The sequence below is a fragment of the Cavia porcellus genome, unplaced genomic scaffold (genome assembly GCF_034190915.1).
Source record: "Cavia porcellus strain 051 isolate PalLab524CR breed Dunkin Hartley unplaced genomic scaffold, mCavPor4.1 scaffold_7, whole genome shotgun sequence".
NCBI classification, from domain to species: domain Eukaryota; kingdom Metazoa; phylum Chordata; class Mammalia; order Rodentia; family Caviidae; genus Cavia; species Cavia porcellus.
In genome coordinates, this window is record NW_026947490.1 from 97,099,465 (window position 1) to 97,122,030 (window position 22,566).

General features: G+C 41.4%; 1 protein-coding gene and 1 non-coding gene across 8 annotated transcripts in view; both read left to right on the forward strand.

Moving 5' to 3' along the window:
- Positions 1–22,566, forward strand: part of Cep57l1 (centrosomal protein 57 like 1) — a 238,983-nt gene that overhangs the window by 70,263 nt on the left and 146,154 nt on the right. For all 7 annotated transcript variants that reach the window (XM_063253988.1, XM_063253986.1, XM_063253985.1 and 4 more), the window contains 8 exons: positions 6,703–6,857; positions 9,731–9,803; positions 10,020–10,130; positions 15,564–15,677; positions 16,288–16,482; positions 17,298–17,451; positions 18,398–18,555; positions 22,010–22,162. In XM_063253988.1, the coding sequence (XP_063110058.1) occupies positions 6,703–6,857; positions 9,731–9,803; positions 10,020–10,130; positions 15,564–15,677; positions 16,288–16,482; positions 17,298–17,451; positions 18,398–18,555; positions 22,010–22,162 (1,113 nt within the window). The remainder of the gene's footprint in view (positions 1–6,702; positions 6,858–9,730; positions 9,804–10,019; positions 10,131–15,563; positions 15,678–16,287; positions 16,483–17,297; positions 17,452–18,397; positions 18,556–22,009; positions 22,163–22,566) is intronic.
- On the forward strand, positions 472–590 carry LOC111755697 (5S ribosomal RNA). Its single transcript, XR_002790244.1, has one exon. It is a non-coding gene; the product is annotated as a 5S ribosomal RNA (ribosomal RNA).

Below are 22,566 nucleotides of genomic sequence, written 5' to 3' on the forward strand. Positions count from 1 at the left end.
TGTCAGTCACACCATCAATAAAAATTAAACACTTTGGTATTAATCTTACCAAGAAAGTGAAAGACTACTGAAAAGAAAGCTGAAGATAAAACCAGAAAATTTAAAAGATTACCCCATGTATCCCTGGATAAGCAAAGCCAATGTAGCCAGAATCACTATACTTGCAAAACTGATGTATAGATTCAGTGCAATCCCAATCAAAATAAAGATAGCACTCCTCACAGAACTAGAGAAAGCAACCCTAAAATTCATATAGAATAGGACAGCCAGAAGAACAAAAAAAAAAAAAATCCTAATTAACAAAAGCAAAGCAGGAGCATCACATCCCAGATTTATTTATTTATTTATTGTCTTTTTCCTTTTTTATCGGTACCAGGGATCGAACTCACGACTGCCTGCTGGCAAGGCAGGCGCTTATGCCGCTGAGCTAAACCCCCAGCCCCCACATCCCAGATTTAAAGTTATATTACAGTCTACGGCCATACCACCCTGAACGCGCCCGATCTCGTCTGATCTCGGAAGCTAAGCAGGGTCGGGCCTGGTTAGTACTTGGATGGGAGACCGCCTGGGAATACCGGGTGCTGTAGGCTTAAAAAAAAAAAAAAAAAAAAAAAAAATAAGAAAAAAATAAAGTTATATTACAAAGCTACAGTGATTTTTAAAAAAAAATAGCATGTGCTGACACAAAAACTGAATGTGTGGACCAATGGAACAGAACAGAGGGGGAGCAGAAATAACCCTGGGTAATTCAGTTATTTGATCTTAGTAAAGGTTCAATAACTTACACTGGAGGAAAGATGTCCTGTTTAATAAATGGTGCTGGGGAAATTGTATATCAAAAATAATTGGGTATCCTTTTACAGAAGATTGAATCTAGACTTATACATCCCACCATATACTAAACTAAAATCAAATGGATCAAAGATCTAAATGTTAATATAATCTGCTGACAGAAAATGGATAAAATCCTTGATGACACACAGGACTAGGCAAAGACTTTCTGAACACAAGAAATAATACTGCTGATCAATAAACAGGTTCATATAAAATAGAAAAGCTCCTGGACAGCCACAACAAAACAAAAACTTAATTAAGAATCTTCAGGTGCAATCAAGGAGCAGAATATAAGTAAAAGTAAAAGTGGCCTTTTAATCTAAAGGTCATGGAGAGGAGCCCACAACGGACAGCCATTTGGCATTCTCCTCTGCCTGGATATGGGGGTGAGGGGCATATGTGACCTCTGAGCAGATGTGGTGCTTAGGGCGGGCACTGATGATGCGGGAGGAGCTGATTGGGATTTTCTTGGCCTCATAGAAAGGGAAGCAGGAAGTTGTAATCAAGGAAAAAGGAGGAAGTGGCCATCAGGGTAAGCATGAGTCCTGTAACTTATTCTAGGGTAAAAGGTTCAAAAACAAAAAACAAAAACAACGAACAGAGTAAAGAGACAACCTACAGAATAAGAAAAAAATTTCCAAGTTTCCCTAGGACAGAGAGCTCGAAACATTAGCCTTCCCAAATAAAAGACCCCAATCAAAAAGTGGGCAACCAAAATAAACAAGAGACTTCTTATAAGAAGTGCAAATGGCCAATAAATACATAAAAATGCTCGTTATCTCTGCATTTAGAAAAGTGCAATTTAAAACCAAATACCATCTTACTCCAGAAAGAATGGCTGTTGTCAACAAATCAGATAACAACAAATGCTGGCTAGGCTGCAGGGAAAAAGGAAGAATTTCATATTATTGGAAGGAATGTAAACTAGTACAACTACTATGGAAAATCAGTATGGAGATTCCTCAAAAAACTCTAGGTAGCTTTCCAAAAGAGTTACAGGTATCGTATTAAGGTGATATGTGCATAGCCATGTTTATAGCTATAAACATATAGTAATATATGTTTGTAATAACTAAATGTTGGGAAAAACCTATATACCCATTAACAGATGAATGGATAAAGAAAATGTATTTATAGGGCCGGGGCAGTTCAAGCACTTGCTTGGTAAGCACAAGGTCATGAGTTCGGAAAAAAAAAATGTATTTATACACAATAAAATACCACTCTGCTATAAAGAAAGATAAACTTTAGGCAGTCATATGTAAATGAACGTTGAAACAATAATATGAAATGAAATAAATCAGACACACAAGCTTAAATATTGCATTGTTTATCTTATATGAAAAACCCATCGAATATAAATAAAAAGCAAAATGAAGAACACATAATGGGAACTAGGGAGGGTTTTTGTTTTGTTTACTTTTTTTTTGTATTGGGAATCAAATGCAAGACCTTACACTTGCCTGGTGCCGCTGAACTATATCTCCGGCCTGGGAGATCTTTTCCAAGTGGATTGCAAGGGAAAAGATGGAGGGAAGAGAAGAGGGATGGGCAAAAAAGACTCCAAAAAATAGAGCTTTTGCAAATACGAAGATGAACAAAATTTGGAAGAAGCTGGAATAGGAAGGATAGGGGACCAAAAAGAAAGAATTAAGATGACTCATGTTCATGTCCCAACTTGCCATGATAAATGTATTCATTATTGTAAATATGTACTAATGGAAAAGAAATTGAGGAAATAATCTTGTACGGACGCACATATCTGTGATTGAGTCTTCCAGTGACTTCCTAGCGCTGCTTAACAGAGGGCCATGTTTCCAATTTGTAAATACAGTGCGTGACTGTTTTAGATTCCAATTTGAAAGTAATATATGTTTATTTCAGACATTGTACAGAATAAAGACCATTTTAAATGCTCAGAAAATAGTATTTTCAGAAAAATTCTCAAAACTAGAATTAGACATAGGTTATTTAATTCATCAAATGTTCTCATACTGTCTCATGCACCCTACTCCTGAAGTCATAATCCACAGCCACACTGAACGGCAACATTAACGCATTTGTCTGCACAGTTCCTAGGGGGAGGAGTAGGTTTGGAAGACACCATGGTTCTTGTGTTAACTTTCTGTCACTGTAACAAAATATCTAAATACCTAACTGGAAGGAGGAAGGATAATTTTGGCTAGGCTTTCAGTGGTTCCAGTGCATGGTTGGCTGGCCCAAATGTAAAGACGTCATGAAGAAAAGAGCTGCTTAACTCATGGCACCCAACAAGCAGAGAGGAGGGGAGGAGCCAAAGGGAAAATGAAAGGGTTTTCCATACGACAAAAGAGGGGATATAAAATAAAAAAGAGCCTTGATTCCAAGGACATGGAGACAAGCCTACAGCCACAGACTGTCTAGCCACCTCTGACCGGAAGTTGGGTATGGGATCTACATATAACCTCTGGGGGGCGGGCACTTAGGGCGGGCATTGATGACGCGTGAGGAGCTGATTGGAGTTTTCTTCACCACAAACAGGAAGGGACGTTGCAATTAAGGCCAAGGATGAAGCCGGAAGTGGCAGGCATTTGCGCTTTGGCCTTCCGCCACATGAGACCACCGCTATAACCTTACAGTAATTTATACTAGGGCAAAATCTTTCAGAATGGGACCAGGGTGGCCATACAGCCTCCAAGGTGGCGCCCGTGCGCCCTATGTGGATACGCCTTGAACTGTGCTCTATGAATCTCAAAGGTGTCTCTCAAGCCAATGAAGCTGACAATGGAGATGGACCATCGCAGAATCAAGATTATCCATCACGGTGCTCAAATGCCCACAAGCAGCAGAGCTGCTTTATTTCCTTCAACCATTGATGATAACAACATTACATTAGAGATTTAAAACATTTTGTCCCATTAACTACTGATGATTTTGTCTTTTTATTAAAAGAGCTTAATTGTACCCCTACTAATGTAAAATAGAAAAAAAAAGTCATAGGAAAATATGAAATAATATTTGATAACCACGATGACCATACAAAAAATTATAGATCAGAGCACTTAAAATATTTTATATTTATCTGTACAGATCATGAAGAGGGTTGAGTCATCCTACAGAGAGATGTGGCCAGCATGTTTATTAGTTTCAATTCTGGTATTTGTTTGAATAAAAATAACACCGTTTTACTCTGGTACATATAACATCACCAATTTCTTTTTTTTTTTTTTTTGTTTTGAGACAGGGTCTCATTATATAATTCAGCCTGGGCTTGAATTCACTATGTAGTATGGGCTGGTCTCACACTCAGTGATTCGCCTCCCTTAGCCTCCCAAGTGCTGGGCTGACCGGCGCCGAACTTGGTGTATCACCAAATTTTAGGGTCTTAAAAGCAATTGCGAGTCTGGGACTTAGCTCAGTGGTGCAAGCCTAAGGTCCTGAGTTCAATTCCTATTACCCCCCCCAAAAAAAAAACACTTGAATCTCTATCTTTTGATAGATAGATTTAGTACATTTATATTTATTATAATTACTCATATATGTGAACTTTTTTTTACCATATTTCTTTTTGTTTCCTGTTTCTCCCTCTTTTCCTGCCTTTTACGTGATTTAAATATCCTTTCCTATGTCTTTTTTTTGATACCAGGGATTGAACTCATGACCTTCCACTCATCAGGAAGGTGCTTGTGCCACTGAGCTAAATCTCCGGCCCCCTTTTCCTATGTCTCACACCTATTTGTTTAGGAAGCTCCAGGTTGTATTTCCATTCTTTTAGTAATGCAGTTAGCTTGAAATTTTTAGGTATATATTATACATGTCCTAGCAGAATTAAAATTACTCTACTGTTGTCCTAAAAATGCCTGACTTTATCCTGTCTAATCCCACATAAGCTACCCACTGAATACTTGCAAACTCTGTTCCAGTTCATCTTAGTGTCTTTTTCAGAGCTGAAAACATGAGTATTTGACCTTGTGGTGTGGCTGGGCTACACTACATGAAAATACATACTATATTTAACATACATAACAAAACATCTTTTAATATATTTTTATTCTAACATGTAAAAATGACAGCAGCATAAACTGCATGAGGTAGGAGCAGCAGGTGGATTTAGCCCTGCACTGCGCCCTCCCCTACACAGCCTTAGTTGATGCTTACCAGGCTGTGCTCCGGCACCCCACAATCAAGTGCTAAAAATCACCACAAATTGGACCTCACGAGGCCACATTGCTAGTGGTCCAGGGCTGCGTGTAGCCCACAGTCTTTAGGTTGGACCCTCATAGAAATATCACTTTTTAAAAGGCATTTTTATAATGAACAATTGATTAAATGTACTTATTTTTAAAATGCTATTGACAAAATTACTGAGAGTCTCTTTTCTGAGACTGAGGTCTCTGATTTCCTGACGCACAGTAAAGGCTCAATAACTGAAAACCATCTTTCCTTACTCCCACAAAGGGACAGTTATTTGACTCCCTACAGCTAGATTGGAGTGGCCAGCATGCATGGACTCTTCTGGGTGGGATTCATTTCACGGACAGTCAGTCAACAAAACATTTCTTTATGTTAAGTTCCTGAATGCTGTACTTGACTGTGTGGCAAACTAAACAGTCTGGGATTAAATGTTCTGGTTTCTGAGCTGTGAAATGTAGAAACTGACCAGGCAGCGTAGGCAGACTGTCTGCCCTGCGGGAGAGGAACCAGCAGGGCCATGTCGCTGCCGGCTGGAACACAACTGTTACGGCAGCTGTTCAGCTGTTTGCCCAACTGGAAAGGACCCTGCCAAGTGGCAAATAGTTTTCATAACAACATTTGACTTTTGCTAAGAACGTTAAACGTGCATTTTATTTAGCTCCGACAGTATGCCAAAGAGGGCAGGTTTATTACTCAGCAGGCTCACAATCTAGACAGGATGGGATGCTCATTTCCATTTTTAATATTTATAAAAAGAATACATAGGCCCCCAGAAGACATCGCTGCACAAAATATTTCTACAGCTAAATTGTTTGTTGAAATAATACCACATTAACTTGGGAAAATGAAATATCTCCAAAAGGTAAGATGAAAATCTAGAAATGTCAAAGGGATAAGGGGTTAAATATTTTAAATCTAAGAATGACATTACTCTGACATGTCCAGGGCAGGCGCAGGTAGCAGAAATACATCATCTACTGAATACCCTAGGGGCAAGTCAGAGGTCCTGGGACTTTTGGGTTATGCTGTTAATGCACATTGTTAATGAGAGTGTTGACACCAAGTACTCAACAAACCATATGTTGGATCTGGCAGGCTGAGAACTGCGTGGGCTTGAATTAGAAATTAACAACTATTTTTATTTAATGGTAAAATCAGTATATCAAATGTAGCTAGTCCAAATGAAGAAAACACATTCCAATGAATAAATATAATTTTCTTCCAAACCTAAGCGCAATAGATTGTATTTATGTTAAACAGCTCGCCGTTCTCGATATATTTTCCCACACACCGGAAGTTCATACCCTCAGCAAAGCTAATGCAGAAATCCTTTTGCTGTACAGAGGTTTGCTCGAGTTGAACGCGATAGCACAAATCAGCAACAACTGTCATTCATGGCATTTGGTGTGGAACCTCCAGGTTTGTGACAATGCAGAAGGTGTGCGTTCTCACTTAATAAACTCATACAGTCAAAGTTGGAGCAGAGACATTTCTTAAGGTGAACTGGATTGAAAAAGGCATGCCCAGTGGAAATTCTAACCTACTTTTTCTGTACTGTTTATTAAATGGTCATTAAGTCATCAATGACAAAGAGTTCCTTCAAATTGTAAAAATTCAGATGATTTCTTGGAGTCTCATGTGCTGTGTAAGGGTCACCGTGGGAGTCAGTTATGAGACTGTGTTCTTATTTTTCAGGGGTACAGAAAGGCAGCCATGGATGACATTTACAGGGTCACATCCACAGAAAGGACCCAGCTGTTGGAGGAAGAGCTGGCTGCGCGCTTGAGTGAGCTGAAGTCTGAGATAGAAGAACCGGGGATCCTTCAGGGGACAGCTCCTCGAGTGTACAGGTTAATAGTGGCAGTGGGATGTCCGGCCTCAGGGTTTACCTCCCACCCCATAATGTCCACCAGCATCCCTCTTCATTTGACCTAGACAGCGATTCCAAGCTCAAAACAACGGTAGACAACAGCAGTTTCAACAGGCCTGCCCCTGCTTAGCTTCCAAAAGCTTCTTTTTTCTGCCCTGGATATTGTCCCATGAATTTATATTCTAGAACAGTAAAGGCAGATTGAAGCAACCTCTTCCCGAAAGAAGAGGGAACCTTGTGGGAATATGCTCTTGAGTGTTCACAAAAGCTATCATCTTAAAAAAGAACTCAAGAATGTGTTCGGCTGAGTGAACGCAGTGTAAACGGACAGGCATGTGAAGGGATCAAAAGAGGCAGTGAGCAGACAGATTAGCACTTGAGTCCAAAGATCACTGTGGAAAGCAGTGCTTGGTCATTCATGAAGTCTTTAAAGAGACTGGGTATCTGGAGCAGATCAAGGATTTGTGATGAGATGGAAAGGTCATGGACCCGTACAAGTTCTTTCAACTTAGGTTTCTTTCTTTGAAAAACGAGATAAAAATATATGCACTGTCCCAGCTCACAGGGTTGTGAGGATACACTCTGAAAACTGGGAAATGCCGTGCAAACATCACACCCCCTGTAACTGCAGCCTGCCTGATACGGTGTCAGGCAAGCGACCGCACTGCACACAGTGCTCAGCGGCTGCCTGAAGGCCCCTGGAGGCCGTGACGGGCGATCCTGGGGACCCGTATTTCTCTGCTCCTCCAGTAACACAGCACTGCGTGCCCTGGGAAAATCCACCTGAAGTCCAACGAATACTCACTGAGCACCTGCTGGTTTCCAGGGACTGTGCTGGGTTCTGGAATGCAAGGGAAATGGAAATGTCCACTGCTGAAAATCACTTGGCATCCTCATTTTCCATCTTCCTGCAAGCTTATATTTCCTTCTCTTTTTTTTTGTTTTGCATCCTTTTCCTTATTTGAGCCCCATAAACCCTAGACTTTGAAATGTGTCTCGTGAATTCTTCCTGTATATGGTGAATGAATGTATATCAAGTGAACTATTTGATGAATAATGATGGACCTCTTTTTGTGGGTTGATACCTTTATCACAGTCACCCACCTCTTCTGGGTCTTTCACAGGCTTACATGAGGGGAAGCCCTGATCTGAGTAGGAAGGGCTGGGCAGTCAAGCTGGTGGCCCTGCCCCATCTACCAGTCTGCCAAGCATTAGGCTACAGGAGGCCAAGGAAAGCTTTCTTTTGTGCCCCTAACTGGCTGTCTCACAGTAGATGCCTTTTCTAGTTGGTGACTATTTTTCTACCTCCAGGAGGCTACAGCCAGTAAATACAGAGGTTTATTTATTCATTTTTTATTTGTGTATTTTTTTAAGCCAGTCAAATTTAGCAGTGGGGGGGGGGGTCGTACACCAACTTTAGTGACACTAATGTTAATAAGTTCTGATAATCCACTGCCATCGGACCAGCCTGTGTATTTTTTTGAGACAGGGTTTGCTATGTAATTCAGGCTGGCCTTAAACTCATGGTGATCCTCCTGCCTCCAAAATGCCAGGATTACTGGCCTGAGCCACCGTGCCCCACTTAGGACCTTTTGAGAGCTTGCATGTCTACTTTTTTAAAATTGTCAAACCCAAGTAAGCAGAGAGATGAGGAAGGTATTATTCCCTACTTCAGACAGGAGAAACTTGACACAAACTGTCTAAATGTGTCAACCTAGTACTCTTTTTACAGGACCACTTGCTGCCAAGGGTATAAACTAACTGTGTAGTTAAAAGAGATCTGTGGAGCCGGGCATGGTGGTGTATTCCTGTAATCCTAGCACTTGGGAGGCTGAGACAGGAGAATCTTTCTAAGTTCGAGCCCAAGGACAGCCTGAAATGCATCCTAAGAAACTGTCACCTTCATCAAGCTTGCTTCCCTTGGTGCTCCCAAGGCTGCCAAGCTATGGTGATCAAACTCACAACCTCGTGCTTGCCAGGCAGGCACTTATGCCATTAAGCTAAATCCCTTAGCCCTTGAGATGGGATCTTTCTATGTAACCCAGGCTGGCCTTGATTGTGTGAGCTTCCTGCCTCTGCCCCCAAATGCTGGGATTTTAGGTGTTCTCTGCACACTTGGCCTTCTGGAGTGTTTTAAACCAAATTGTCCTGGCCCAGGGCCCCACCTTCTTCCTGGGCTTCTTCCCCGCAGCCTGTGCTCCTTGTGTCAGCATCTGGTGAGAACAGCTTTGTCAGACAGGCTGGAAGAGGGGCCTCCAAGGTGCCCTGCCAGTTCTTCTGTATGAGTCTTCCCATAAGATCAATAATCTTCCCGAAGCAGAAAGCTCAGTTACAGTCATTTCTAAAGTATTTCCTGCTTGATGCTTAAAGGTCACTCTCAGATAACGCAACAAGAATATAAAAATAACCAATTTTGTTTAAAATGCAAGATGCCTGTTGTATGTGTTAACTGGGCGAGCATGGGGCTTGGAGAGCACAGTCCTTGTCAGAGCTGATGTTGCTAGAGGCAGCGGATGAGAAATAGATGTAAGAATTGTGCATCTCTCCCTGTGCTCTGAAGTAGGAAATAGCAAAGTTTATCTAAGGTACAAGGGAAGATTTTAGGGGTGACGAAGGAGAAAAAAAACTGGCTCAGGGAAAGGTTTAGCAAACATCATGTATACAAAAGAAAGAGCTTGACAAAAACATGAATGTGGCCTTTATGTGCCCCAATAACTCTGTATACAAATAAATATACTGAGTCAGAAATGCGCAGTTTTGAAACGTTGCAGATTAATCAGGCCCAAGCTAGAACCTACCTGGACTGCTACGGCTTCTATAATTACAGCTGCTGTTGCACAAATCTTTCTGCAGTTCTATGCAAGTACCAAAGGACATTTCTTACTTTAGAAGAGAAAGAGAACTGGCCCTGAAGAAAACCTTGCAGGTGAGTAGGAAGCCATGTATTGTATTCAATACAATAAATTTGATTTTCCTAACTTGGAAATTTATGGGCAATGTGTGTGAGAACAAAATAGCCCAATGTTAAACTCACTGCTGGATAGAAGCGGACCACTGTTTCCTTGGAGAAACCTGATTTTGTGATATTTGAAGTTTTACAGTCCTTGAGTTGGAATGTTAAAAAGCAGTTCTTTGGATTTAGGTGGCAGAGGCGAAGCCCCTTGTTATTCAGGCCGATGTCCTGCAGAGGGAGCTAGAGAGCTGCCTGAGAAGAGAGTACACGCCTGAAAATTTACCTCTGCTTCTGCTGCAGGTAAGTAAGGGTCAGTCTGCAATTTAAAAAACACATCTGGAATTTAGTAAACATTAATAAATAAAGCTAGAATTCTAGCATAGTCTCTAGTCAGTGTAGGTTTTTAGAATACATGAGAAGTTTTAGAACCTGATCAGTGTAGACGCTGCTCTTTGTTAGAGACTTATACCATGACTTAGTCAATGAACAATTTAGTTTTATTAAATATTCCCTGTGCTGATATTATGGAACAATATAGTCAGCCTCAGACCTCAGAAAACAGTCAGCTAACGTAGGGAAGACGTTTTTGGATGTCTCTCTTAAAGTAACTCAAACACCAGGGGAAAAACCTTTCCATAAAGATTGTTATCATAGCATTACAATAAAAATGAAAAAATAGAATTGTCTGAAAATCTACTATAGAGAATTAATACACACAGTGTGGTACTTGGTAAGTATTGTCCTGTCGCTCAATATGTTTCAGCACGAGGAATTATTGTATTATATGATATTAGTTAATAAAAACTAAGGAGAGAGTGTAAAGGTTAAATAATAGAAGAATCACTTGATGGGCAAATTCCAAAATGTCAACAATTACTGCATTGGGATGGTAACATAATGAAATCTATATAAAAATTTATTTAATTATTTATCTATTTTACTGGGATTGAACCCAAGGCTTCACTAGGGAAACATTTCACCTCTAGCAGCCCTTGAAACTTTATCTTGAGACAGGGTCTCCCTAAATTTCACATGCTGGCCTTGAACTTTTGGTCCTCTGGCTTCAAACGCCTGAACAGCTGAGTGCAAGCGTGCACAACCACCTGGCTGCCCCACCCACACCTGTCTATAAGAAGCATGGATAATTGCAATTTTTAAAATTCTGTGCATACAGATAAATTATTTATCAAATAGCAGATAAACATTAAAATAACCACAAAGACACACAAGACATTGAGATACAATTTGCAAGTCCAACTGTTCTCCTTATCTTCATTCAGGGTTCTCTTTCTCTATCGCTTTTTGCATTTTTCATTTCTTTGTGAACATCAGTGATTTTCCATTAAAGGGCTGGGGATTTAGCTCAGTGGCATAAGTGCCTGCCTGGCAAGCACCAGGTCATGAGTTCGACCCCCAGTACCGCAAAAAAAAAAAAAAAAAAAAAAAAAAAAAAAAAAGGTAGAGATAATAGGCATTACATTCCCGCCAGACATTTGGGAATGTTTGGAGAAATGTTATCAAAGTTTGGACAGGGAGATATGATTTGTTACTGCTGACAATTAGTAGGTAGAGGCCAGGGGGCACTGCTAGACATTCTACAGTGTACCGGGCAGCCTCTCAGAAAAGAATTATCCGATCCCAAATGTCAGTGGTGCTGAGGTTGGGAAATGAGATCTCGTCTACATTTGCAAATGGTATTATTAGGCTTCTGTCGGGACAACTTCCTTTAGCATCTCTTTAGTGCAGTTCTGCCAAGGACAAGTCTCACAGCCTGCTGTTTTTCAAACAAAATTATTCTTGCACTTTTAAAAAGATGTTTTTGTTCAGTGTAGAATCCTGGGCTGTTTTACTTTGTGACTTTAAAGATGTTGCTTTGGGGCAGTGATCACAAACGTTTTAGAAGCTGACTGCCCAGCTGCAGCCCAGAACCCACTTAGGTATCACAAAGTGCCAGCACTGCAATCACACGTGAATACTGAGGTTCTAGTTTAGGAAAAAAATCTCAAACATTGATATCTTTTGTCTTAAAAGAAAAACATGGTAACAAAGCAGGCTGTGAGTTCTTACCACCCCTGCTGTGGGGTTTAGGGGTAAAACTCAGTAATAGATCACTTGCATAGCACACATGGAGCCAGACCAAAAAAAGAAAAGAAAAGAAAAAAAGGTTCTTGATCTGGTTTGCACAGCTTTCATTTCAAAACATAATGCAGAGCAGGGTGTGGTGGTGCACACCTGACATCCCAGCACGCAGGAGGCTGAGACAGGAGGATTGCCATGAGTTTGAGGCCAACCTGGGCTACAAAGTGAATTCAAGTTCAGCCTGAACTGCAGAGTGAGATCTCATCTCAAAAAACCTAATAAATAAATAAATAAAATTTTAAAATAAATAAATAAAAATAAACTTAATGCATCTTTTTGTTCTTTGTGTTAAGCTTTTCTCTTAGTGGCTTTGATTTATTTTATTATGATGTCTATTCTATGTGTTTCTCTTGCTTTGAATTGATTGAAGTTTTTTGTTTTCATGTTTTTTTAAAAATTTTTAAGCTATTATTTCTTCAAATATATTTTCTGCTTGCACCCCTTTTGTGATACTCGCATTATACATATGTTAAGCCACGTTGTGTTATTCCACAGATCACTAAGATCGCTTCGTTTTCTAGCCTTTTTCTCTCCTTGGTGTCTCATTTTGCATAATTTCATTGCTATGTGTTCAAGTTTACCAATTTTTCTTGTGCAGTGTCTGATATGCCTTTAATATCACTCGATTTCTTAAATCAGATAGCGCATCTTTATTGCTCTAATTCCACTTGATTCTTTTTAGTATCTTCATCTTATTATTTTCGTATTTTCCTTCCAATCCTCAAGCAAGCTGAAGGTATTTATAATAACCCTCTAGATGTTTTTATTTGCTAGTTTCTTTACCTCTGTCCTTTTTGGTCTTTTCCTTTTTACTACTTTTTCTTCTGCATTGTATTTCTCTGGTCTTTTGTTTGCCTAATAGTTTTTAATTAAATGCTGAACACTGTCCATTTTTCATCCTGAGTTTCAGCAGGGTTTTGCATTCTCTGGAGTCACACTTGTCTGGCGGGCTTTTGATGTTCACCTCAGCTTACTCCTCCCAAGACTTGCTTTTGAGCTCCGTGAGAGGAAGCTCGGAGTTATCCTGACTCAGGCCCAGCTGCTCCTTGTTACTGAGGCCCTGGGGTCTCTGCTGGCTGTCCGGGGACCTCCACACAGGTCCACCCTCTGGCCGTCTCCCAGCCCTGTGAGAGCTCTGAGACTATTTTACAACGCCCCGCTTAGATTCTCTACCCAGCCTCCTGCAGTTCCCCTTCCTGCATACCTAGCTCAGCGGTGTTCAGCCACACACTGGAAAGGAATCTCCATCGTAGGTCAGGAGTTCAGTCCCCCACCCCATCAGCCTGAGCTGACGCCACTTCCCGAACCTCAGTTTCTCCCCTTCTCTTAGAAGGATCCTCCACCCTGCTTCTGGTTCCCTTTCCTTCACCAGGGCTCACAAACTGCATGTGATGGTACGGCTTAGACCAAGGCTTCCCTTCTCCCAGGGACCACGGCCCTGCATTCAGTGTCAAAAAACAGTGGCCTTTATGCTTTGTCCATTTTTCGACTTGCTTGTAATGGAAGACCACGATGGAACCAGTCCTCGTCCTCCATCTCAGACAGTATTATTTTTATTATCAAAAGAAAAATGTTTGAAAGGGCTTTGCTGGTATTGTAGTTTTTTAATCCGTTTTTTGTTTGTTTGGCTGCGCTGGAGTCCTCCAGCCCTTTTTGTCTTAGTTTGAAACAGGTGCTCACTACGTCATCCAGGCTTTCCTCAGACTTGTGATCTTCCTGCTCCAGCTTCCTACGTAGCTGAGGTTACAGATGTGGGTCACCATGCGTAGCAAGAGACCTCGTTTCTTTTTTAAATTTTATTTACAGAAAGACTAAACAAAACAGAAAATAGGTAGAAATAATACATACATTCAGAGAAAAAACAAACAGTAAGAAATCACTACTTGATGTTTACATATTGTCATTTTACAAACAGTTGTTCAAGATACAAAAGTGGAACATGTAAAGTGGGAATTCAAACAGCGAGACTGCAAACAGTTCTGTTCAACTGACCAACAAAGACTTAGTAACATGGTTGTCAATCCTACACACTTAAACATACATGCAGTTATCCATATCTTCATTTATGTTGAGATTAAACAAACTAAAGCAGGTTAAAATCATTCTGAACAAAGAATAATAGTATTGCTGGATTTCACATCATGACACTCCGTGACCAGCACTGGGTACTGTAGTGTCTTTTTAAATTTAATTTAAAGAAAGACTAAACAAAACAAAATGAGTAGAAATAATATATAATTTCAAAGAAAAACTAAACAGTAGAAATCACTAGTTGATGATTACAGATTGTCCTCTTACAAATTCAGGATACTAAAGTGGAGCATATAAAGTGGGGATTCAAACAGTGAGATTGCAACCAGTTCTGTTCAACTATCCAACAAAAACTTAAAAATATGGTTATCAATCCTATGCACTTAAACATACAAGACTACTACATGCAGTTATCCATATCTTCATTTATGTTGAGATTAAACAAACCAAAGCAGGTTAAAATCATTCTGAACAATGAAAAATAGTATTGCTGGATTTCACATCATGATACTCCAGGATCAGCACTGGTACTCTAGTGTCTTTTTTTAAAAATTTAATTTAAAGAAATATTAAACAAAACAGAAAACAGGTAGAAATAATACATAATTTCAAAGAAAAAAATAAACAGTAAGAAATCACTAGTTGATGATTACAGATTGTCCTCTTACAAATAGCTATTCAAGATACTAAAGTGGAGCATATAAAGTGGGGATTCAAACAGTGAGATTGCAACCAGTTCTGTTCAACTATCCAACAAAAACTTAGAAATATGACTATCAATTCTACACACTTAAACATACATGCAGTTATCCATAACTTCAATTATGTTGAGATTGAACAAACCAAGCAGGCTAATATCACTCAGAACAAAGAATAATACTATTGCTGGGTGTCACATTATGACACTTCAGAATCAGCACTGGGTACTGTAAGTGTCTCTTTTTCTTCAAAGTATCTGTTCATTTCATCATGTGTCATAAGATCAGTTCTCATAAATTGTTTATAGATTCTACACATGCATGAGTTAAGAGAGACCTCATTTTTAAATGTAAATAAAATTCTGAGTTGATGTTAAAAGCTAGAATTTTGGGGCTGGGGATTTAGCTCAGCAGCATAAGCACCTGCCTTGCAAGCAGGCAGTCGTGAGTTCGATCTCCGGTACCGATAAAAAGTAAAAAGACCAAAAAAAAAAAAAAAAAAAAAAGCTAGAATTTTACCTGTAATGTACTTTGTGTTTTTGATGCATAATTTCAGTTTTTGATAGGAAATGTAAACTCAAGTCTAGATAATTTTTCAGGCCTTAATCTCACTGCTAAAACTGCTTAGCAACTAATAACTGAGCTACATCTACCAACATGGGAACAGACCTTAAAGATTTAGAAATATCTGCTTGGTTCATTTATGTTTGAATGATATTTTGAGTCAGATTTTTTAACTTTATGGTCTTCGTGTAGAAAAATGCATTTTTCCAAAGCAGCCAGATATTGATTTCCCTGTGGTTAGTATTCTGTTTTCTTACTATAATTGTATTCCGCTGAGTGCTTGTTTTTGTTTTTGGTAAAGTATTACACAGGGAGAATTGTCCAGCTGGCCCAGAGTAAATATTTGCACATGCTAAGGTGGAAGAGGTTTTGCCAGCACAGCACGACCATGGAGCAACTGTATCCCCTTTATAAGGTAGGAACCCCAGGAGCAGGACCTGTGGAATAGTTTTCACAACGAAACAAAGCAGTTAATAAACGTGTCCATTTTTAAAAGTTCAGCAGAAGATAAGAAAGGCTGGGCGTGATGGTGCACATCTATGGTGCACTCAGAAGGCTGAGGCATGAGGATCTCCTTGAGTTTTTGGCCAGCCCGAGCTACATAAGCAAGTTCAAGGCCAGCCTGAACCACATAGTGAGACCCTGTCTTAAAAAAATAAAAAGGACAAGAAAAGAACTAATTAACATTCCTTCTGGCCTGTTCTGCCAGTGGCAGATGATGATGGTTCCTATTTTTAAGAGTGAGACTTTAAGGACGTTTTATATGATAGTAGATACATTGTTAACACCTGTGAGCTCCTTTGTTATATATGGAAAGCTCAGAGGCTGACTGCAGTTACCTGCACCCTCATGCCAAAGTCCTAAGAGTACACATTGCCCTTGTCAATCAAATTCAGAATGTGAAAGGCTTTTGAGGTTCCAAAAGACCTTTTTTGATCCCCAAATGTTATCCTATGCTTGGAAGCCAAAATTACGAGAAGTGATCCACCAAGAGCGCCTTCTGTCTTTCTGCTTCTCGCAAACAGAAACAAGTTGCCTACATTATGCAAGAGTACAGGGATGCGGCTCAGCGAGCTGAAAGATTGTCTGTCGCCCGAGAAAACTTCCTGCTGGGAAAGCGCAATCCTGCTAACCTCGTGACGCAGGCTGATCTGACGATCTACACCAGGTGGCTGGTGTGTCACTTGCACTCCCTCGGGACTATTCACCTCTACCTGCAGGTAGGTGACAGTCACGTGATGGGGGTCCTCTCCCAGGAATGGCCGGCCAGTGGGTGTCATCACACAGCGTCACCTAGTTTGGGGTTGTATCTGTCCATCTGCCTTAGAAATGACAGGAGTCCCTGATTTTTTTTTTTTTTGAAACCTTGCTCTCCAGAAATTACCCTATTAATGTGGCTTTCTCAAAGACGTCTGTGATGTTCTATTTCATGTTCTCCCTGAATGTTCTTGTCTTTACCACCTTGTTCAAGGTTTTTCTGTCTAATTTAGTTATATTTTTTCATTCAGTAATATTTAAGGAGGGTCTAGTGTGTGCCAGGTGCTTGCTCTTGGACTAAAGAGAGGGTCTTGGTGGACAGGTCTCTAGATTCCATCCCGGGAAGAATATAGGCAACTAATTTTTCTACTGAAATACAGTGGGATATGAAAGAGTAGACTAAGCATAAATACAAGGGAAAGATTGTCACAGTGGAGAGGGCTCCACTCTGACCGCCGGCATCACGAAGAAATCTGATTGTCACATTTCCATTTTAGAAAGATTGGACAGGTCAGCAAGGAGTTTCTACTTCACCTGTTTCTCTAGCAAAGCGAAGGGCTGCTCCTGAATTTACGTTTGGAACCTTCTGTGAAAATGTGGTTGACGGGGCTGGGGATTTAGCTCAGCGGCATAAGCTCCTGCCTTGCAAGCAGGCGGTCGTGAGTTCGATCCCTGGTACCGATAAAAAGGAGAAAGACAAAAAAAAATAATAATAATAAATAAATAAATAAAATAAATGCGGTTGACATGTTGTGTGACGTGTTGTGGCTCTCTGTAGGCCCTCCAGTGTTTGCCCATCTCCAGAGTGCTGGATCTAGAAAGCAGCCGCGTCCCTGGGGCTAATCAGGAACAGGAAAAGGTCTGCGTTAGTGACATCAGCCCTGACACCCAAGATCCTGCCTCTCCTGGCTCTGTGGATTCCAGCATTTCAGGTGACAAATCAGTTTTCTTTCCCTTGGGGTATGTGGAGAAGAGATGTGTGATTTTGACCCAGGATCTTGCTAAAATTTTTAACATACTAAAAAGTGACATCTTTTTAATGACTTTTATATTCCAAAAATTTACATATTCTTTAATTTAATATTTGATGATAAGAAAACATGTCACCCCTTTTCTTACACATTTTTATCCCTATTTTTTCTAAGAAATGGAGAAAGAGAAAAAAATGGACTTGAATCCAGGAGTCTGTCGTGGCCTCATTTGACCCTGTATTATGTCACCTTGGGCCTCAGTTTAGTGATCCCCATAATAACCCTTTCAGGTTCAATAATTTCTAAAGTTCCTTCAGGTTTTAATATTATAGGATTCTAAAAGAATTCCCTCACCAGAATCAATGTAGTAACTTCTTCCCATCCTTGTGTTACAGATGACGAAGCAATTTGATCAGGTTTCTAATCTGAGCAGCATTCGTGCTCTGAGTGTATCCAGAGGGCCAGAGGGGGGCCTGACAGAGGCGGCCACTCCCCACCTAGAGACCCAGGGGTGCTTTCCAAAGGAAGGGAGTCCAAACTGGACCCTTAAGCTGAAGGAGTCAGCCAGGTGAAAGCTGTCTCCTTTAATTTGTTGGTTAATTTATAAGTGACGTGATTAATTTACCATGAAGTGCTTAGATGGGCCTGCTCCCATTAACTCACCCCATAAATGCCTGTGGGGTTTCCTTGAGAAGTCCTTGCTATCCCCTGAAGAAGCCTAACCCCGAGGACTCACCACATACACCTGACTGAACGTGGTATAAGTGATAAATTATGGCTAGCAAGGCTGGGTGAGGAGTAGCCCGGCCTGCCGTCATCAGAGGAGCCTCCTTCCGCCACCTCAAAGGTGCCTCGGCCTTCCCTCTGCCTGATGATATCTCCTGCTATTGATTCTGATCTTTTTCAGGCCCAGTGGGTGCAGATGCTACTTTCGTCCTGCCCCGACATGTAACAGAAGCAGGAGAACTGAAACCCCAGCTGAAGAGCTTACTTTCCCACTTCCAAATCCCATATGACGTGCGGGAGCTAAGGGACCCTGTGACGGAAATGGAGCTTTTTTCACTGGTATTTGATGCATTGTGTCTTAATACAAATATAGGTGTTCATGCAAGGAAATACTGCTGTTTGCTACAAAGTTTCATATATGGACAAAGGCCTTGACCAAGGCCTCTCCCAAAATTCATTATCTCATGAAGAAGGGAGCAGATCAAGGGTGGGTGACAGTGAGGATGGCGGGAATTATGTGAGCGAGGTGGGCTGAGCTCCCCAGATGGACAGCAGGCCCCTCTGCAGTACGCAGGGAGAAAGACACGCAGAAGGACCAGTCTGCACAACTCCACTGGGATGGTATGGAGTGAATTTAGGAGGCTGCTGCTTCAGTCTCTGATATGTAAACCTTGGTACCTGGGTAGCCATAAACTCTTATTTTGAGGCTCTTACCCAGCTGACATTCCTGCAGCTGTCTGGCTCTGCCGTCCCACTGTGTTCAACCATTTTACAGGAACACAATTCGAGGAAACAGGAAATTGTCCGCCAGCCTTAAAGATTACATATCGGTGACTTAGCCTTCCTTAATTCTACGCTTAGAGCCAGTTGAAGGGAGAAGGACTTAGCACAGCCAGCTCTGTCCACATCAGTACATGGAGACAGGGCCCGGTTTAAATAATGCAGAGGTAACAGTTCTGCATTCAAGGGGAGCCGTCCACTTGGTCTTCTAAGTCATGAGGTCTGCTCTGCTATAACAAGCTTTACTCCCTTAAAAAGAACTTATATTACTAACAGCTGCAAGAAAGCTTGTTTCAAAGGGAAAAATAGGACTGTAGATAGAGAGTATCAGATTGATGGTAACTTTTTTCCGCAAATGTTGCAATTATAGTGACCTTATTCTAGCTCTGACTGTATGTATTTGCTAGGTAAAAATAATACATGGATTTAAACAGGCAAAAATCAAATCTGGATGTTTTAAATGTTCTTACATAGGTAGCCACTTTCTCCAGCACTTGCCTGGCCTCCATGGGATGCCGCATTTAGCGTCAGGACTGAGGAAAAGGGTCCCCACTTTTTCTTCTAGCAGCATTTTCTGACCTCCAAGTTTCATTTGCATTTGTGTTTATTCCGCCATCACTGTACCAGGGTTATTAGCATTTACACAGATGCTGTGCTCTTGGGGGCCGATGCCGTCACACTCTCTGATTTCTTAGATGATGATGATTTTTACCTTTGTCTTTGTTTTCATGTCAGCAGTAGCAGGATCCTCACAGAGCACTTATTATCACCAAGTATGATGTTGGCAAAACCGAACTAGAATAAGATAGTGTTTAAAAAGAACCAAATTGCTGGGTGTGGTGGTGCGTGCCTGTGATCCCAGCACCGAGGAGGCTGAGGCAGGAGGGTTGCTGTGGGTTGGAGGGCAGGCTCACTCTGTAGCAAAGCGAGTTCCAGGCCAGCCTAAACTGCATAACGAAACCCTGTCTCAAAAAGACAAGAAACGAGAGAAAACTAAACAGAAAACAGAAAGGAGCCCAAACAACCTGGGTGTAATTGTGCTTGTTTATAATCCTAGTTACATGGGAGACTGGGGCAAGAGGATCATAAATTTTGAGACCCTGTCTCAAAATAAAATGAGAAATGCTGAGAACATAGTTCAGCGGTTGCCTGCCATGCACAGGCCTGGGATTGAAGTCTTATAAAACACACATACACACACATTAAAATAAGTAAAAATAAATTATAGCACAGTAGACTATCACCAATAATAAACAAAGGGACAGGGGACCAGCTGGACACTCCAACACAGCACCTTGTTCCCAAATACCAACTTGTATCCTTTATATGGTGATGCTTTTCCTGTTGTGATTTGTTTTTCTTTTAAGACAGAATCTCACTTTGTGGTGCAGGCTGACCTGGAGCCTCCTGAGTGCTATAGGGCATGTACCCCCAGGTCCAGGATGATTTTCTTATAACAACGTGATGTGAAATGTTAATTATGCTCCCAAGATCATCAATTACAACAATTTTTCGTAGGAGGAGTTCCTTTGTGTAGGTATTGTTTATTCTGTAGTCTCATGGCTTAGAGCAGGGTCAACAGTCTACAACTGTTTTTATTGCAATACGACTCTCTTACCCTCTCTGCTATGACCAAAAGACCATTAACTGGGTAGCTCATACACAGTAGAAATTTATCGTGATTGTTGCAGAGACAGAGAAGTCCAAGATCAGGGCAGATTCAGTGCCAGGAGAAGGCCTGCTTTCTGGCTTATAGTAGGTTAGTGTTTCAACAAATTTTGTGGAGATGCAGATCCTGCATAACAACAGCCTGTCTATTAACGTACTGTTGTCTGTGGCTACTTTCACATTATAATAACAGACCTGAGAAGTTGCAATAAATACTTTGTGGTCTGTAAAGTCTAAAATACTTGCTATCTGACCCTTTAAGAAAAATTTTGCAGCGCAGACCTGACGCAGCCTGTGTCTCACCGAACATCAGCAGGACAGATATGTTCCGTCTTTCAGAACGCAGGATGCTAACTAACCACCAGGCTCATGCAGCTTCTGGACACTTGAAACGCGGCTGGCTAGTGCAGGGAGGGACAGATGTTCAAGTTTATCTACTCTTAAGTCACAACCAAATGTTAAATAGTCACATCGGACTCAGGACAGCAGTCCTGGCATGGCGCATCTTCAGAAGTACCAGCGCTAACTGGAGAATCTTTAGTTCTGTAGCTCACAAACTTAACTGTTCGTTTTAGAAACCTTTAGTATGTGCCAGCACGATGGTAGCTGCTTTGTATGTGTGTGTGCACATGTGCCTGCACGTGTAGTAAAATACATAGAGCATAGCCTGCGTCACAGGAACCCTTTTAAGAGCGCAGTTCAGTGGAATTCAGCGCACTCGCACTGCTGTGTGGCCGTGGCCACGGAACAGGAAAATCACGGGCAGCAAGGCCACTGTCAGCAGTGTCGCTCGGAGCCAGCGCCCAGCCCCACTCCAGAGACGGGAAGAGGCACTTCGGCAGTAGGAAGTTGGTCATAGAAAGCATTTGTAGCTCTGATCTGGAATGGAGATGTGAGGGGAATAAAGCAGGTTACTGGTAGCACTTTACTACATCTGGATTCCAGCGTCGAGATTCTTTTTTCTAACAACATTCTAGTCTAGCTTTTGAGAGGAGATTTTTTTTAATCCTTAGATTTTCTATTTTGCCAGGTAGTCAGAAAAAGTGAATACAGAGGTGGACAACTTACTTCCTATTTATTTTGAGGATCCACCTCAAAATACATATAATAAAGATGTTAATAGATTTTCAGTCTTGGGAGCAGAGCCAGGTGCAGGTACAGCGATCGGCTGACTGAGGCGGGTGTTGTCACACAGTACATTCGTCTGTGTAAGGTGCTGTCCCAACACAGGGCCTGCCGTGTGGACGCATTTCATTCCACACACAATCAGTAGCTGGTTCTGGAATTTTCTAGAATGGATACTTTTCTGGATCCATGTTCTTCTTCTCAGTCTCGTTCTGTTTAGGTCTCCCAGCACTTCCAAAGCATCTTCGTGGAACAGCAGCAAATGCAAACATTCCTGGACTATGAAACTGGGGTCACTAAAGCAGAGAACTTGGGTTTGTCGGGACCTGCGGTGACCTTGAAAAAGCGAGCCAACTGGATTCCTTTTATGAAGGTCAGAGGCCCCATGGTGACACCTCTGTCAGTGGGTCAGCAGTGTCACACAGTTATCCTCTGGCCAGGGGGACTTGCAGCAGCAGGTCTGTTGGTCCCTGTGTCCTGTATGCTCACTGACCTCAACCAGGTGTCTGCTAGGACCAAAACGAAGTTCCTGCCTGTCCTCAGGGGAGACCAGGCCTCACCTCTGCCCTGTGTCCAAGCTGGCCATGCTGGTCCACCTTGTCTGGAGGTTCCACTCCGTTGGGCTCAAAGTCCCTTCTCATTGTGAATGATCTCAGATACTCAGCAAGAACCAAGAGTAATACCCAAAAGTGTAACTGACTTGTATAAACTCAACTTTTTAGTTAAAAGCTAATAATGGGTAGATTCCATGGCAGGCCCCATCACCGGTGCTGCACC